General features: G+C 41.1%; 1 protein-coding gene across 4 annotated transcripts in view; it reads right to left on the bottom strand.

Annotated features, from left to right (window-relative positions):
* Positions 1 to 15,804, bottom strand: part of IGF2BP3 (insulin like growth factor 2 mRNA binding protein 3) — a 110,446-nt gene that overhangs the window by 79,062 nt on the left and 15,580 nt on the right. For all 4 annotated transcript variants that reach the window (XM_050970338.1, XM_050970339.1, XM_030235698.2 and 1 more), the window contains one exon: positions 6,305 to 6,353. In XM_050970338.1, coding sequence (XP_050826295.1) covers positions 6,305 to 6,353 — 49 coding nt within the window. The remainder of the gene's footprint in view (positions 1 to 6,304; positions 6,354 to 15,804) is intronic.

The following is a 15,804-nucleotide window of genomic DNA, read 5'->3' on the forward strand; positions in this document are numbered from 1 at the left end:
TGTACATAATTCTTGATAAATCTCTCCAGTTTCTCATTATAACAGAATTAATTGGGGAAAGAAAGGGGATCTCCCTTCCAGAGGCTTTTGACACTTACGAGCTGCAGCAAGTTCATAAAGCAAACACTGACAACAGTAAAACAGCAGGTGAGAGGCTGACCTTGGGATCCCTGTCAGGTAACAGTCATGACCAGCCCACAGCCAAAATAAAAGGCTGTTTCACAGGATTTGCAGGGAATACACCAACTAGTGTTGTATCAGGTGTCTGCTCACTAAGTTTGAAGATGGCACAAAGCTGAAATGGAGTGTCAAGATACCTGGGGCCAAGAGCTCAAAGCAACCCTAAACTACCGAAATTACTCTAGAGAAGCCTCGTGGAACATTCCCAGGTAAGAAACTTCATTACAATCAACAGTCTAGAAATAGGAGTCTTGACAAGAAGTTGAAAGAACTTACACTCCCTCCTTAACCCTCCCAAAGCATCATAGATCTTCCAATATGTAAAAGACTGCTGCAGAGAGCAAAATAACATTCTATTCACCTGCTGAGTAGGACAAGTAGCAATTGACAAGAAATACAGCTTAGTGCCTGATGTAGCACACTGTTTTCTGTTTCCTTCTCAAAGATCCCTACCAGAGATTCCCAGACCTGGCAGGCAGCAGATTTGTGCACGCTTAGCTTTCAGCTAGCGTTTTTATAGCTAAACATTATTTTTATAGCCCGACACCAAGTGAGGATTCTTAGACGAAGCTTGAGGTGAGAGACCCTATTTCAGTATTTTGTATTCATCTTTACTGTTGAGTCACCCTACTTCTAGAGTTCTTTTCATTTTACTTATGGCTCATTCCTGCATCTCCTCTTTACGTATTGGTTTCATGAGATATCTGCTTTATATAATCATAACTTATTCTTACTTGCTATAGTTTCACCGGTTTTCTTTTCCTAAAACCCACAAGATCCCCACCTGTCCTTTTCATATCCTGCATCTTAAGCAGGTACCCTTCATCACAATTAGTTTTTACACTGCATCTCTGAAGAACAATCGATCACCTCACAGAGCTTAGCTGCTTTATTCAAAGCAGCCATAGAAGCTGCTACAGATCCTCAGGACAGTTACTCAATGCACTGTAAGACTTACAAACATTTGCCCAGTGAGAATCAATCTCTTTTTTTTAGTGATACTCAAAGTTGTCTTACAAAACATGCAGATAGGTTTGAGACATCTCCACCTTCCTCGCACGGTCAGAAATCTCGATGTAGGACCTGGGCTCACTTTGCAGCTCTAGAAATCCTACTCCATTACTACTTCTGCTTGGGGAATCTGAAACATTGAAGGTCTCAACTATGAGACTTCATTTTTCATTTCCATGAAAAAGTGAGGAAAAGCAAGCCCTCTTTAGTAACATTCTTTTGCTTTCAGAAGAGCTAAATCAGACCTTCCTTCCCACACGTTTCTGTCCCCGAAAGCAACCTGCAAGTCTCACAGCAAAGCTAGGAATACACATTCACAGCGTTTTTCTTGCTTTCTTTGCTCACTCAACAGGTTCACACTTCACAGGCTCGGCTTTTAGTCTACCTTTTTTGTTACCAAGTTCATCAACACTATCTGTTTATCTGCTCCCTCCAAACCGATAAGGAAATAAGCCCACAGAAGATAAGTGGGAACTCTTCAACAGCTACCTTCCTGCTGAGCCAGCAAGTGCCATTTCTGGCACCATCTGTGTCCTGAAAGTCTGTTCTCTAGTGTTTTATTCACTAAACATGGAAAAAATATTTGGAGAGAAAATCTCTTGAAACATCTTCTACACCCATAGATGCTAGTTTTAAAATTTTTTTTTTTTAAAGAGAGATAAAAGGGGTTGGCACTGCAAAGCTCCTTCTCAGAACTCTGCCTGAATCCCCATTGTATTACACCAGAAATAAACTCTAGGTACTGCTGTTTTGAATCACCATACCTATATCTCCTTCCAGAGCGCCTATAATTTTGTCTTGCAAATATACCTCCAGTACTGAATACACACAAGCTGAGAGAGAGTACTTGCCATTACAAATTAGGGGTCAAATCAGCTACAGACTGCAGTTCAGGAAAGAGTAAAAAGAGATCTATTTACTTTTCTGCGGCAACCAGGGTACTTGTTTCCAATGAGTAAGAGATAAGACTCGTGTATGTGGAGAAGAGGAAACAAAGATTTTCCAAATCCTTCACTGGTCATGATTCTTAGCATCAGTCTGGGCTCTGTACTTTGGGAGTAAGGACAGAAAAGGGGAAGAATACTACTACTACATATTACACTGCTACTCCCCCATAATACCAGTAAAAATGATGCACTAACTGTTTGAGAGTTTGCTTCACAAAACGGACTTTGAAACAAGATAAAATTATTTATTTAAGCTATAAGATCTGAGCATGCATGAGTTCTCCAAATTACAAATTACGGATACAGTAACCTCTATAGGCAAACTATGTGTAAGCAGCAGAAAAGGAAGATTATGCATGCAGAAGTCATGATGCTTCTATGGAACTGGTCTCTGATCCAGAATCCTCAGAGACAGCCCAGTGAGGGTAGTGGGGCAAGATGCAAGTGAACTCATGGTTGAGTAGAAAACTTGACCCTGGCTAATCCTCTATCAGTCCAAACTCCAACTACAGTCTAAGGCAACTTCTAAATTTTCTTAGCTCATACAGAGATGCTGTCTTGCCTCCACCTCCAGTTCCTCCTATCCGGGCAAGGAGCACAAGAGTACCCAACCCACACATACAGAAACCCACAGAACCTTGCCAAAAGTCTTGTGAAGTTCAAATTAATTACAAGACAAGTTTTGTACAAACTTAACCTTGAATGACTTGGAATACATTAGAATTTTATCTTTTCCAGCTGCACTTTTCAAGTGAGCTCTTCAGGATAGCAACCTTATAGTTTTGCTTCAAAGTAGTAACTCAGCAGATTATAGCAGTTCATTATCTGCCCTTTTCTCCTCCACTTAGCTCTGAATACAGTCTAAAAGGGTTATCTTACCTTTTTTGCTTATGCCATGATGGTCTGATAAGTGCCTAGTGAGGTCTTACATAACACAGAGGAAACAAGCCCAATTGCTATGGCTGGTTTTAAGAGTCAGTGTTTTAATCAGTAATGTCAACCTATGTGAAGGAGAGCACTAGTTGGAATATTTCTGTCAAAAGGGGCAGCCAGAAAAGCAAATAGCTACTCTAAATTTCAGGACTTCGTTCCTGACAAGTCTTGCTAATAAATGCCTGTTACCCTGTGGCCATTTATACCCACTGTTTCCCAGTCTATATGGAATAACTGTGGGACAAGTGCCTTACCACAAGTTTTTGAGACACACAGTCCCAGGGGAAGTCAAAATTTCCTTATCACTAAAGTTCAATGTTTTCTCTCTTCCCTTCTACTAAAGGCACTAAATTTTACTAAATAGACTTGCATATCTCTCAGAAAGATAAGAGGGTACACCAGTGAAACAGTTTCCAAGTTTTCACCAGAAAGGGATTTACTCCAGCATTCCACGAATCTCAAAAGCCAGCTTTTATCTACATGGAGAACAAAGGACCTATGTCAACAGTCAAGGGGCACCTTCCTCAGGTGATGGATCTCAAAACACCCTCAGTTCAAATTAACCTTCAATATTCTCTGAAAAACCTTCTGGTTTTGGAAACCAGGAGGCAAAACTCATCTGTGGTGCTCAGAAGTAGGAGCTGCTACCAAAGTCTGTTTCATATGAGCTGTATTTAAGAATGCTATAGATGCCTTCCTTTTAAGAGGGCCCTGTGTGTGTTTTGTTCCAAGCCAAGGGCCATCTCTGGGCTCAGAGGTCCTCACTGGCCCCAGGCCCACATGGCCCAAGGCACACAGGGACCACGGTGTGACACCCTGGCAAGAAGAACAGCTGTGAGTCACTGAACTAGAGGCAAGCACGCCGACTTCTAGGGACACTCCCATGGGCTTTTTATGAAGAGCTTGTTTTTATAAAGACAAAAAAAAAGAAAACAAGATAGTTACTGCAGCTTTTGCAAAGAATGGCACCAGAACCTTTTGAATAGTGCCTATGCCAGGGGAAAAGCAGTTCACGAGAACATTAATCTGCTGTTCTTCCCACATATCCTGTGTCACAGTAGAAGGAAAGGTGTTGCAGAGTACAAGGTGTGATTTGTATTTCAATATGGAACATACATGAGGACTGGACTAACTAACCTAGAGATCTCTTCCATCAGTTGTTTTGGTCTGGTTTTAAGGATTTCACACCTATTAGAAGTCAGTCTTGATTCAAGCAATTAACAAAGGGGTGATGAGGCAAGCGAATTGGCACAGAGGGACTATAAAACACAGCCTAAGTAAAATTACTCCAGCTGCTACACATGCACACTCACATACCATCCACTCAAAGTATTCTGCAAGAACGTTGCTTCAATATAAATACCTCTCTGAACACACACTTTTCTACTCTCCCCACTAAGAAAGACTTGTTTTAAGGGGGAATCATCAAAAACCTTTTTACAGAGCTCAAAGGAAGCTTTTTCAAGGATTTTTACACCAAAAAAAGATATCAGAACCCAAGGTAAACTGACATAAGACAATTCTCTGATGAATTTAATCACCAGTCACTGTACTTTATCAGCACTGCTTTAAGGACAGACAACGCTTACCTGCTTGAGGGCAGAGGTGCCAGACCACCAGCACTTACAAAGAAAAGCTTTAGGAAGTTAGTGGACAAACTGTACTTGCCAGGCAAGTATGGTGTTGCAAGAGAATGCAAAAATAGTACTGTAGAAACTTTTGGGTCTATAAATTCAGTGCTCAAAGGGTCAGGTCTGTAAAAGTAACTTTAGAACACATAGGCAATGCTGACATGATTTTAACAGGGAGAATTTTGACTCTTCCTTGGGAACTTTGGGAAGACAAAGTGTTTTTAGAAAGATGGGCAGAGAAAATATCAGTCTGAGACCAGATGTCACGACAGAAACTGCAGCAAGAGAGAAGAGGGATCATTTAAGTCAGAAACTAGATGGGAAGCAGGGTAGATAATACAGGCAGTATAAGCTACATGTGTAAGGAGTCATGAGCAGGTAGAAGCATTTTTAAGTACTCTGCTCAACAGCACTTCTGTTAAACATCTGTTTATTCACATCACTGGGTTGTATGCCTCTGCTCTGATACTTACTATTCCTACACAAAATCCTCAGAGGAATTTTCTACCAAAAAACTTAATTTTCAAATTAGTCAGCCTCAACCATTTCTATTACTATGCTCTCCAGAAGTTTGACATAAAGTAGTTATGAAACTGAAATAGGAGATAATAGGTGGATACTGTTAAGCTGAGGGGTATGCAAGGCTTGGGAAGTGCAGAGGAAAAGCTCAGGTGGAGAGCTGGCACCAGAAAGGCAGGCTGGAGCAGTGAGAGGGGGTGTGATACCTGAGAGAGACCCTGTGGGTGACAGCCTTGATTCAACAGACCAGTGCCTCCATTTTCCTTCAAAGCTAGGAGGCAATCAGGCAGTGCAAACAAAGAAGTAGCTGCAGATGGAAAGTCAGATGAAGGCAACAGACCAAGCCTGCTGGAGAACAATGCTACCGGAGCTTTATCCCCAAAACCACCACCCTCTAAATTCCCTCAGGCAAGAGGATGACTTAACGCTAATAAAACATGAAAAAATATTTTAAACATATACAAGGCAAAAAAACAGTAAAGAAAACTTGTTTATCTGTTCTCACAGTTGGCAATCTACTGCAAAAATTAGAACACTATTTGTGGGGTGTAAATAGCAAGTACATATTATACTGGTGAGAGCCAATAATCAGAATACTGTGAACAAACAATTTGCCATAATGCCACCAAAACAGAGGAGCAAGGAAAATAAACCCCCCCCCCAAAAACCCACACCCAAAGAAGGACCAGAACTAAATTTTTCCTTCTGTAAAAGTTTCTGACCAAGTATTTAAATAAGAACTTTTATTAAGTTTGCTGAACTCATACACCAAACACCAGCAAGGTCCAAAATGGATGAGCTTTCAGTCAAAGAGAGTGACTGCATCAGGAAGTCGGCATTCACCAAGGAATCCATTTTAACATTTTTTATGGTTAACTTGGAAAACAGAAATAAAGGCAGTTATCTGAATTGCTTAGAAGGCTCTATTGTTCCCTCTTCCAAAGGATTTTTCCCCAGAACAGAATGGGTGGTGTGTGCAAAGCAAGTGAAAGGTGGGGGAAGGGGAAAAGTCCTGTGGATAAAGAGAGAAACAGAAGCATAGTTTATAAGCAAAAATAAAATTTTTTTTAAGTAACTTCCTACCTCCCACTGCAAGTGAGGCGGGATATTCCTGATCTGAAGCTTCCGACTCCTGCAGATAAATTAAAGAAAATAGTTTTAAAAAAAACCCAGAGAAAACATTATTGCAAGATAGACTATACATAGCAGTGTCATACATTTAAGCATCTGTCATACTAAAAGGGGCAAAACCAAATACAGAATTCAAAAAAACCAACAGATCGCCGAGGGGGGAATGTCAGGTCAAAACCATTTCAAGTCCAAAGAACTGTTACAGAAATACTTGTTACACATTTGACAGCTGTTACATTTCATGAAGCCTCCACTTTTCTTGAAGAGTATTTCTATTTTAGCTTTAAGGCCTTCAGTATCTAATTCTCTGTTGTAAATGGGTGTGATAATCCCGTGTATTTGTGCTGGGTTCTCCTTTACACACTTCGAGAGTTTTTTGTTGTTATTTTGGGGTTTTTTTAATTCACCAAGACAATACCTCACAATGTTACAATCCTTCAAAGTAAGGAATATAAATTGAATAAATAAATTTGTTTTAATATTAAGCTTTACATTAGCCTAGCGATGGACAATTTTCTAATGTTCACATGATTAACATTCTTCATTCCTTATTGGGAGGAGAGGGTAAGAATCAGTAAATTTATTGTATCTTCACCCCAAATTTACATCAGTTTTCACTTATCTACTAAAGAAAACATTCACTTTGAAGTGCTACTGCATAGCCTGGCAGTGTGCTGGCTGCCTTCACAGCCAAGTCCTTTGTCTTCTCCCTTCCCCCAAAGTGAGAGAACAAATAAATGCCAGAGATGCCACAAACCCCTTGGGATTTACAAGAATGTGTAGATTAACACAGTTTCGGCTAGGCTCAGGTATGTTGAGCTAGTAGGGTCAGCCTGACCATCCTGGGGACCTCTGGGGAAGGGAGAGGGGACAAGAGAGCAGTCGAGACTTCAAAAGTCTCAGCTGCATTTTGGTACCCCAAAGCAGCTAAAATAAGTGTGTGTCTTGTGTTCCAACACTTCATTCTATCTCTCATCTTAATTGCTTAATAATGTCCTCTCTCAGAAAAACATGCTTAACATTTTAAGGATTTTTTTATAACAGTTAAATTTACACAAGCCAGTGAAGTCTTCAAGCAAAACAAGTTTTAGAGATGTTCCTGTCTAGCAATAGAATTAAAAACTTTCCTTTTCGCCCCCAAATCCTTTTTAAATACACTCCTTTCCCTAACACCACCACCTACCCAGGCCTGCAGTAAATGTTTTACATCTTAAAATGCTCTTCCCCACAGGCTTTGTTCAAGGCACAAGCAGAGGTTACAGCACAAAGCCACTTGCCCAGACTGCTCCTCATGGGGAGGTGCCATCCCCAATGTTACACTACAGCGACCGTGGATCAAGCAACAAACATGATTTGGCCAGAAAACAGAATCAGGTCTTAGTTTTGTAGCATTTCTCAGCTGTTTTCACTCCCTCTCAAGCAAGTAGGACCAGATTTCAGCATTTGATCATATAAATAGGCAAGGAAGGGAGAACAAAAACCCAAACCACACACAACCCTGTTAAGGTTTCATTTTCAGTAAAGCAGGGAGAGTCAGGAGCTGCTTCACTGTAACAGGGAGAGCAGAAAATTTCCTTGAAGCCTGCAAAGTTTCCCTCAGACCATCATCTCAGCTAGTGATACTGCTGCAAAACAGTCACCCTAAAGTAGTGATATACTGCTCTGAAACATCAAAATAATCTCACACGGCAATCAGGAACCTGGAAGTTGGGTCCTGAGGTAGAACATAAAAGGGGATGTTCATACAACGTTAAAAATACTGGGCAATTTTAATACAGCAAAACCCCAAACCACAAAATTGGCAGCCAATACACTCTTCAATATTCTTGACACCGTGTTGTGCCGTTGCTCTCTCGCACTTGTAGCTCCAAACTAAAATTCATGAGTTTCATAGCAAGGAGCACCATTCACAGGAAGATCCGAGCCCAACAGCCCCCATACCCATAGCAGGTCTCACCCCAGCCCCACTCCCAAATTTGGCCACCAATGCTCCCACTGAATAGGGTACATCCACTGCTGAGAAGGGGAGGAAGTCCTTTGCAGAAACACTCATGCAAGGTTAACAAAACTACCACCTCACATTTCATTTCAGAAGGAAACCCTCCTGAAAATCTTCTCTCCTGCTCAACACCCGAACAATGGACCAAAATAATGCAATCTGTGCTTTTAATCATCTAATGCTGAAGACTAGAAGAAGGCTTGGCACTGGGCTTTTTCCTTCCCCTTGTGACTTCAGGAGGCTGAAAAAGTTTGATATTACTTAAAACTTTTAGCCAGCCAACATTTGTAGTGCAGAAATAACTTGAACATTCTGAAAAGGAGAAGGAAAGGAGACGAGCAAGGAAGAAATGCCACCTTAAAATTACTAGTTCCCCTGCCACATTCACAAACAGCAAAAGAAAATGGCAAGCTAAGTACAAAACAGGTACAGTCCTGTTGTGCACCTCAATTTATGGCAATAGTGAGACACCTATTGTACAAAACTGAAAGGTCACTCCAAAAGTACAAGAGTAGCTATAAACACACCATTTAATTTGAGCTATTTGTACCTTCATCAGTTTCTTGGCTGCAAGTAATTTTGATTTGCCTCCTAGTGCACAAGTTTGAAATCTGGTGTTTACCAATTAATGTGAAATTTTTTTCCTTCTTTTTTTTCTGAATTGCAATTAACCATGGGGAAAAAATATAATTGAATAAAGCTTTGCATGGCTAAGAGAGGAATCACACAGAACCAGCATAAGAGATCATGAACACATTTGAGATCTTGCCATTTCATTTGCTATTAGTCCCTGCCTAAGAAGTCTTAATATATTCCTTAAGAATGCCTACAAGTCCACAAAGCTTGCACCTCTTTCCCTCTCCACACACGGGAAGGAGAGCTAGAAATGACCTGGCTGGTTTTGCGCTCGCAGGAGCAGAACGAGCAGCGAGCGACCATCTCCCACGTGCTGCCGGGACTTGCGGATGCAGCTCCCGCTCGGAGATCGCTCCTCCCGCTCTCTCCCGGGCAGGGCAGCACGGGCGATTCGAGTGATCCCGCAGGCACTCGCTATGCTGCTTGCGTGTGAGCCCGCAGAAAACCGGCTCTCAAACTCCTCTAGAAACATCCCAGACCAAACTCAAAAGTGTAGCAGAGGATAAGGGACGAAGCTGACAAATCCTGACTGAATTTAACAGAGCAGCAACAGCTTCCACGAGGATGCGTTCTGACTTCAGCAAGCGCTCTTTTGCACAGGGTCGGAACTCCGCGCAATAGGTGGGGAAAAGAAAAAGTATAGAGTATCTTCCTGGAAAAGCACTCCCATCTCAGGCAGTTAGCCCTTTCAGGATGCTTTCCATCTTCCTCATGACCCTGTTTTCCTCAGCAAAGTAGAAATATGCAAAGATCCTACAGCTTTTTTATCCCAGGCAGCAGAACCCTACAGAGGGTTTTGTTATGGTCTGCTTGGAAATAATCTCAAGTTTTGTTACTTTATGACTACTTGCACTTACACCAAGTGAGTAAAACAAAAAACCAGTCCCTTCTCTTCGCATGAAGGTATTTTATTACACTAGTTTCATTTAATATTTAGCCCATCTAGTCTGGAATTCTTAGTAAAACCCTGTCAGCACCTCTCAACACTGTGACTCACGTAAGCCTTGTGTATGCACTTTTTCCAGTTTAAGCAGATTTCTTAATTCTTTTCTCCCATTCTAAATAGGCATTGCAAATAGATGTCAACCGAAAAAAAATTCTGGGCAAATTAGGTTTGTGCCCTGTATAATACTAAGGTTTCGGAAAGCTGCTTATGTTCACAGCACATGAACAGGTATTCCCACTCATTTCTCTTTTTCAAAGATACCCAATAAAAAGTGTTTTGGGTAAGAAGAAAAGAGACTTCTCTGGTTTCTGTACAAGGTTACTTCATAAGCAATTATTTGGCAATAATTTACTTTCCTTAAGAGGAATTGTACACATTCTGATTCTTCTTTTCAGGTGCTACCCAGGCAAGAGAATTCAGTTACTTTAAGCCACTGCAGATGACCATATGCCAACATATTTCTCCTGGAGCTTTGTATTTTGGGGACACAAATATCTCTGCAACACTGAAGGCAAGTAAAACAAGCAGCCACCATTGTGGCCCTTCACCAGGCAAGCAGTATATTTGTGCTACACGTGTGCGCAGAGACGGAAAGGGCAAAGTGCCATAAAGATGGATAATTTACTAAAAGCCATTTTAGTGATCTCTGAAGGGGTCACCTCTCTTACATCAATACACAGAACAAACATGCACAGGGACACCTGGTGCTCCCAACCCACAAGAACCCTCCACACATATGAAACAATACTAAATATGTCTTAGATAGAGGGTGGTGGGAGAAAGAAAATGCTGAAATTGTGGCTTTTCTTCTTTACTTCTTTTATCTATACTCTTTCATTCTCTCTGTGCCTTCAATATATACACCAGGATTTTTTCCTTCAATAGATCAAGTTCCCCTTTAGTTAAAAGGGTGTCCAAATTGTCTATTTTTGCATTCCTGTATTAAGTCTCACTACACACTTTCACTAATACCATCTCACTCTATACTTTATATGACACTTAGCAAGGCAAATCACATCAGATTGCACCTCACCATAGGGGAAAATAATTTTGAATAAGAGAAGATAAAACAATTACAAAACAAAGAACAATTAAGTATCATGCCCTTGCTCACAGTCCCTTTTTTTTTGTATCTCATAGATGTGTGAAAATTTTACAGAAGGGAAACAAATTTCAGAGGGAAACAAAGGCAAGTATCAAAGTGACTGCACCTCCACACAGCTGTACCTAAACTCTCACCAGACCCCTTCTCTCCAGCCCCCCTCCCCCCCAGAGACATGCTGCCTCCTACTCCTTAATTCCCATTTCTCAACAATAACACCACTTGATAGTCTCTTATTTCAGCAGCCATCCGAATTACACACAAATTAATGCCTTAAACCCACAGACCACAAACATACTTCTTTTAAACAAGAGCCTATGGAACAAGACTTAAACATGTTTGAAAGCAGATCAAGTGAACATCGACAACCTTAGTCCATTCAGCTGTTTGAACTCAATACCTATGGGATAGAAAGCAAATGGTCTCTACCTTTGCCAGTCTTAAGAACATGCAAAGAGAAAATGCTTGTCCATTTTCTGTGTTCTAGGTCTGTACTGCCATGCTGGCTACCTGGAACAAGTCCCACCACAGGTGCAGGGTGTGCCAGCACCCACCAGCAGCGAGTGCTGGTACCCCCAGAGCTGCCTCCCAGCTTGTGGTGCCCCAGCTCTGACAGCTACACGTGATGCCACTGCAAACCCACTCACCAAAACAACCCTTCTTCTCCCTCAGCTCCAAGGAATGGCACGAAGACAAAAATTGTCAGCTCTCAGCCTTACTTCACTGACAACCCAAACTGAACATAGACAGCTGGAGATGAAATGTTAAGAAAAACCACACAGCAAAAAACCTTCTATGGAGTGTGGGTAATGCCATACGGTAAGAAATGAGTTCTGTGTGAAAAGTCCTGACAGGAACAGCCATAGAAACAAAGTTAGCAACTCTTATAGCCAAATGGAAAACTGCTGGTAATCAACTGAATTCATAGGGGAAGGAAAAGAGGTGTCTTATTATTTACTCTGCAGCCAGCAAAATAAAAACAGGCAGGGAAAATCCCACACAAAAGCTACCCCCACACAGAGTACATTAGTTTCTCCCCCTCGGGTTGCTTCAAGTAGCTGATGCTTGGGCACAACAGAGTGAATCAGAGTTTTTAACACTTTTCTAGTGGGAAGAAATTTTTTAAAAAAGCAGCCAAGTTTACAGGAAAAAATAAATAATCCTTAACTCTCAATTCAGATCAGTGTGGTTGGGGGAAAAAGCAGTAGTTTTCTAGTTACAGGGTGTAGGAGGTTGAATTGTCATTATTTTCTTTATGGTAAATGGAAGTAATGATACAGACTGAGCCACTGGAGTGGCTTGTCCTGCAAGAGGTGCTGCAGTCTCTGTATGCCCCACTCTTCACAATTTCTTGGACTTAAGCAATCTTTTCACTCTAGATTGTTCACATTTCATTCCTGAAAGTACCTCATGAACAGTAGTAAGTCCATTCAAATAAAGCTTATTGAATGGACATTCTAAGCCATCTTTACCTATAAAATTTTGGCTGTATACACTCATGCAGTTGTATATCTCAATGTGCTTTTTCCTAAATAGTAGTTCTGATAAATAAAAAACCAAAGGGTCACACTACCTACCTAAAATGAAGGTACTCTGAATTTCTTTCAAAAACAAACTTGGTTTCAGTTAACTGATAAACAGCAGTGTTTATATCCCTTAAAAAGTATTTAATTTTTAGTATATATTACAAGGCACCCTGATGGCACTGTTACTACATTTTATCAAATCAAGCCATTAGCTTGTGAAACAGCCAGCTCATCTTGAACTTACCTAGCAGAAGAAATGAGAAGGGTTTCAAATACTGACTTGTTAAGAAACATCACCAGTTTTTATTTCTACACACCTATCTGGTCAGCACAATACTTGAAGAGGAAATGTTATTGCTCCAGTTCCAGACCCAATTCAGCAATTCAAGCAGACAAAACTTGGCTAAGCCACAGGCAAACTGCAGCAATACTTCCCTTTGTGTTGACTCGTTTAATCCCAGACCCAGATTTAAAAGCAGTCTGTACTACCGCTCAGAATAAGGATTTTCCATAAAATTTAGACAAAGAAAATTTTTTCTCAAAGCTCATGCAAGACATAATAGTTGGCTCCTAACCACACTTTCCCCCTTTCATCTTGCACGTACAGCCCAGCAAAGCGGCCACTTTGGAGAGGTGCATTATCTCAGCATTCAGAATGAAAATATGACTCTTGGATTACCTCACAGATCCCTCAGTGCTGATGATCAAATTTCCTACCACTGCCTGCAAAACATGAGGTTTGTTTACTACCTCTGCCAGGGGCGAGCCGTCGGAAAGCCGCGCGTGGGGCCAGCACAGCCACGCACAGGGCCAGCACCACCTGTGCAGCTCTGTGCCCAAAGCCACCAGCCTTTGGGCACAGAGCTGCCCCCCCCCTTGCACGAATAACTCGAGCACTCTGAAAGAATCTGCAGCTTTGTGAATGGACTGATGGCTCCACAAGTACAGCCACAAGATTTATATGGGCACCTCCAAGTCACATTGTGCAAAACAGGCAAATCAAGCAGCGTAAGCCCAGCTGCTGCTCGTGTGCTTATGTGGATTACCTGGATAGAAGGCTCTCACCTGTTATCATCTGCTTTTGGATTTTAGCCCAACAATTCTTCACATCATTAATTAAACTAAAAGCCTGTATTCATTATTTGTGAATTCCCTTGAGTGGACCATAAAGGCATTTAAAAAAAAAAATTCTGAAGATTCTGCCATTGCCATATTAACATTGAATTTCTCATTAAGAAGGAAAAAAGCTTTCATTTTTCAGGTGTTGTTAACAGAAAAAGCTGTTATGATTTTTTAATTTTTAGTAAAGAATTAAACACTGCTCTAAATCTAATGGGAAGTTTATTCTCCTTCAGAAAAATGGACCTATCTTTGTGTCTTGTGATATTTATGGTTGGGTTGGTTTTGTTTGGTTCCTTCACCTATTTTTGGGGTGGCGATGCATGTTGTTTTTTCTAAATGCCACATTCTCTCTTTCCCTCCTCCTCTGAGCAGGGGTCTCTATTCCTTCAACAGCTGTACTATGGAGCTGATTTTGTTGACCAAACTTTTTCAAACTATGGTCACTTGTCATTTATTTTCTCACCACACAACTAACTTGCAACCAGCTGGGATGTGGATAAAAGTGAATACACTCATGAGGTGCATAAAATATTGAAAATAATCACCTTTAAAAGCAAAAGGACTTCTAAGCAAGCAAAAATATTCTGTTTACTTAATATCCTTAATGGAACACTGCGCTCAGCTTTTATCTTTCTTCTCCCCACCCCTCGTTTTCTTCAGCCACCAAAATAGCCAAAGGCCTCTTCTCTCCCATCACCTGTTTTCCTGGTGCCCACAGGGCATTGCCACTTGGAGCAGCCACTGCTTCCATTCTGAACCAGCTATGAAAATCTACATCAGCTGTAATAAGCAGCCCCAGACTGAAATTTGCAGAGGGTTTCCCTGCAGTATGTGGCCACACAAGGAGCTAGGGAGCACTAGGTTACAAAAAAAAAAAAAAATCATTTCTCTTGCCTTTTTTTTTCTTTTGTAATTTCCCCTGAATTCATCTCCTTTAAAGAACCCAAGCAGCAAAAAGGAATGGTGAAGGATACTTCAGAGTCTGAAGCAAAAAAAGGCACCGGGACTGCAATAATTAAAAAGCCAACAAGAGACTTTGTTCTAAGTAGCTGCTGGGTAAAGCCTCATAGTACTTTTATTTTGCACTTCTTCCCTACTACCATCTCTTACTCACCAAGAGTTTGCAAACCAGTTAGAAATCCAATGGAAATAAGTAACACGTAGCACACACTATGTAAAATTTTGGCAACTTTTTTTTTTTGGTATGGGAGGTATGGCACCAGATTAGATCTCATCTAACAATAACTCAGTGATTCACCCTTCTCAGACTGAAATATCCAAATAAAATTAGCAGCACTCGTAGACAAATTCAGTAGCCACCATGCTGCTGAGACCAACTGCTCAACCACGAGCCTGTGTGTGCAGAGAACATCGGAAATGCTTCCCAGATTCCTTACACCACAGCGATAGACAGGGAGTCCAACCTATTTTGGTCTCCTTCAGGTCACACTTAAGTGAAACTGCAGTTGTTCATTCGCAATTGGAGTTCTCTGTACGCTCCAGATTAAACAAATTCAGTTGTGGGGGGAGGGTGGAGGGAGTGAAGGGGAAACAAAATAGCAAGAGTTGCTCCTCCGATACACTTATAACATTTAATTGCAAGATCTCTGTTACAGAGTCTCAGCATTTGCTATTTTTTTTTCCTTTGCTATCAAATATCAGACTTAAGACATCCAGGTTGAGAACAGAGCTATTTCAGAAGTTAAACTGAGCGTGGCATTAGGGTAGTTGAGGGACTCATCCCACCTCACCACCACCTCACCGTTTCACCCCACACAGGCAGTTTATAAAGAAAAGCCTGTTTGCTGCCTCTCTCAGGCTCCTCTACAAAAACTGACACAAATTAGTGTCCAATTCCTAAAAAAGGATCTCAGTAAACAAAGATTCCTGAGGGGCCTAGAAAATAGAAACACAAACACTCATGCTGTTGAAAACACCGTCTAATTCCAAAAAGCTTACCAGCTATATCTAGAAATAGTGAAATATCTTCTTAGTCTGGTTTTAAGTGTATATGTGAACTACCATGCTGGCTCCCTGACATTTTCAAGTCTCTTCCACGATATAAAAGGATAAGAACAAGGGCAAACTGCTTCATTTAGGCAACTGCATATATATGTATGT

Source organism: Serinus canaria, chromosome 2 (assembly GCF_022539315.1).
Source record: "Serinus canaria isolate serCan28SL12 chromosome 2, serCan2020, whole genome shotgun sequence".
NCBI classification, from domain to species: domain Eukaryota; kingdom Metazoa; phylum Chordata; class Aves; order Passeriformes; family Fringillidae; genus Serinus; species Serinus canaria.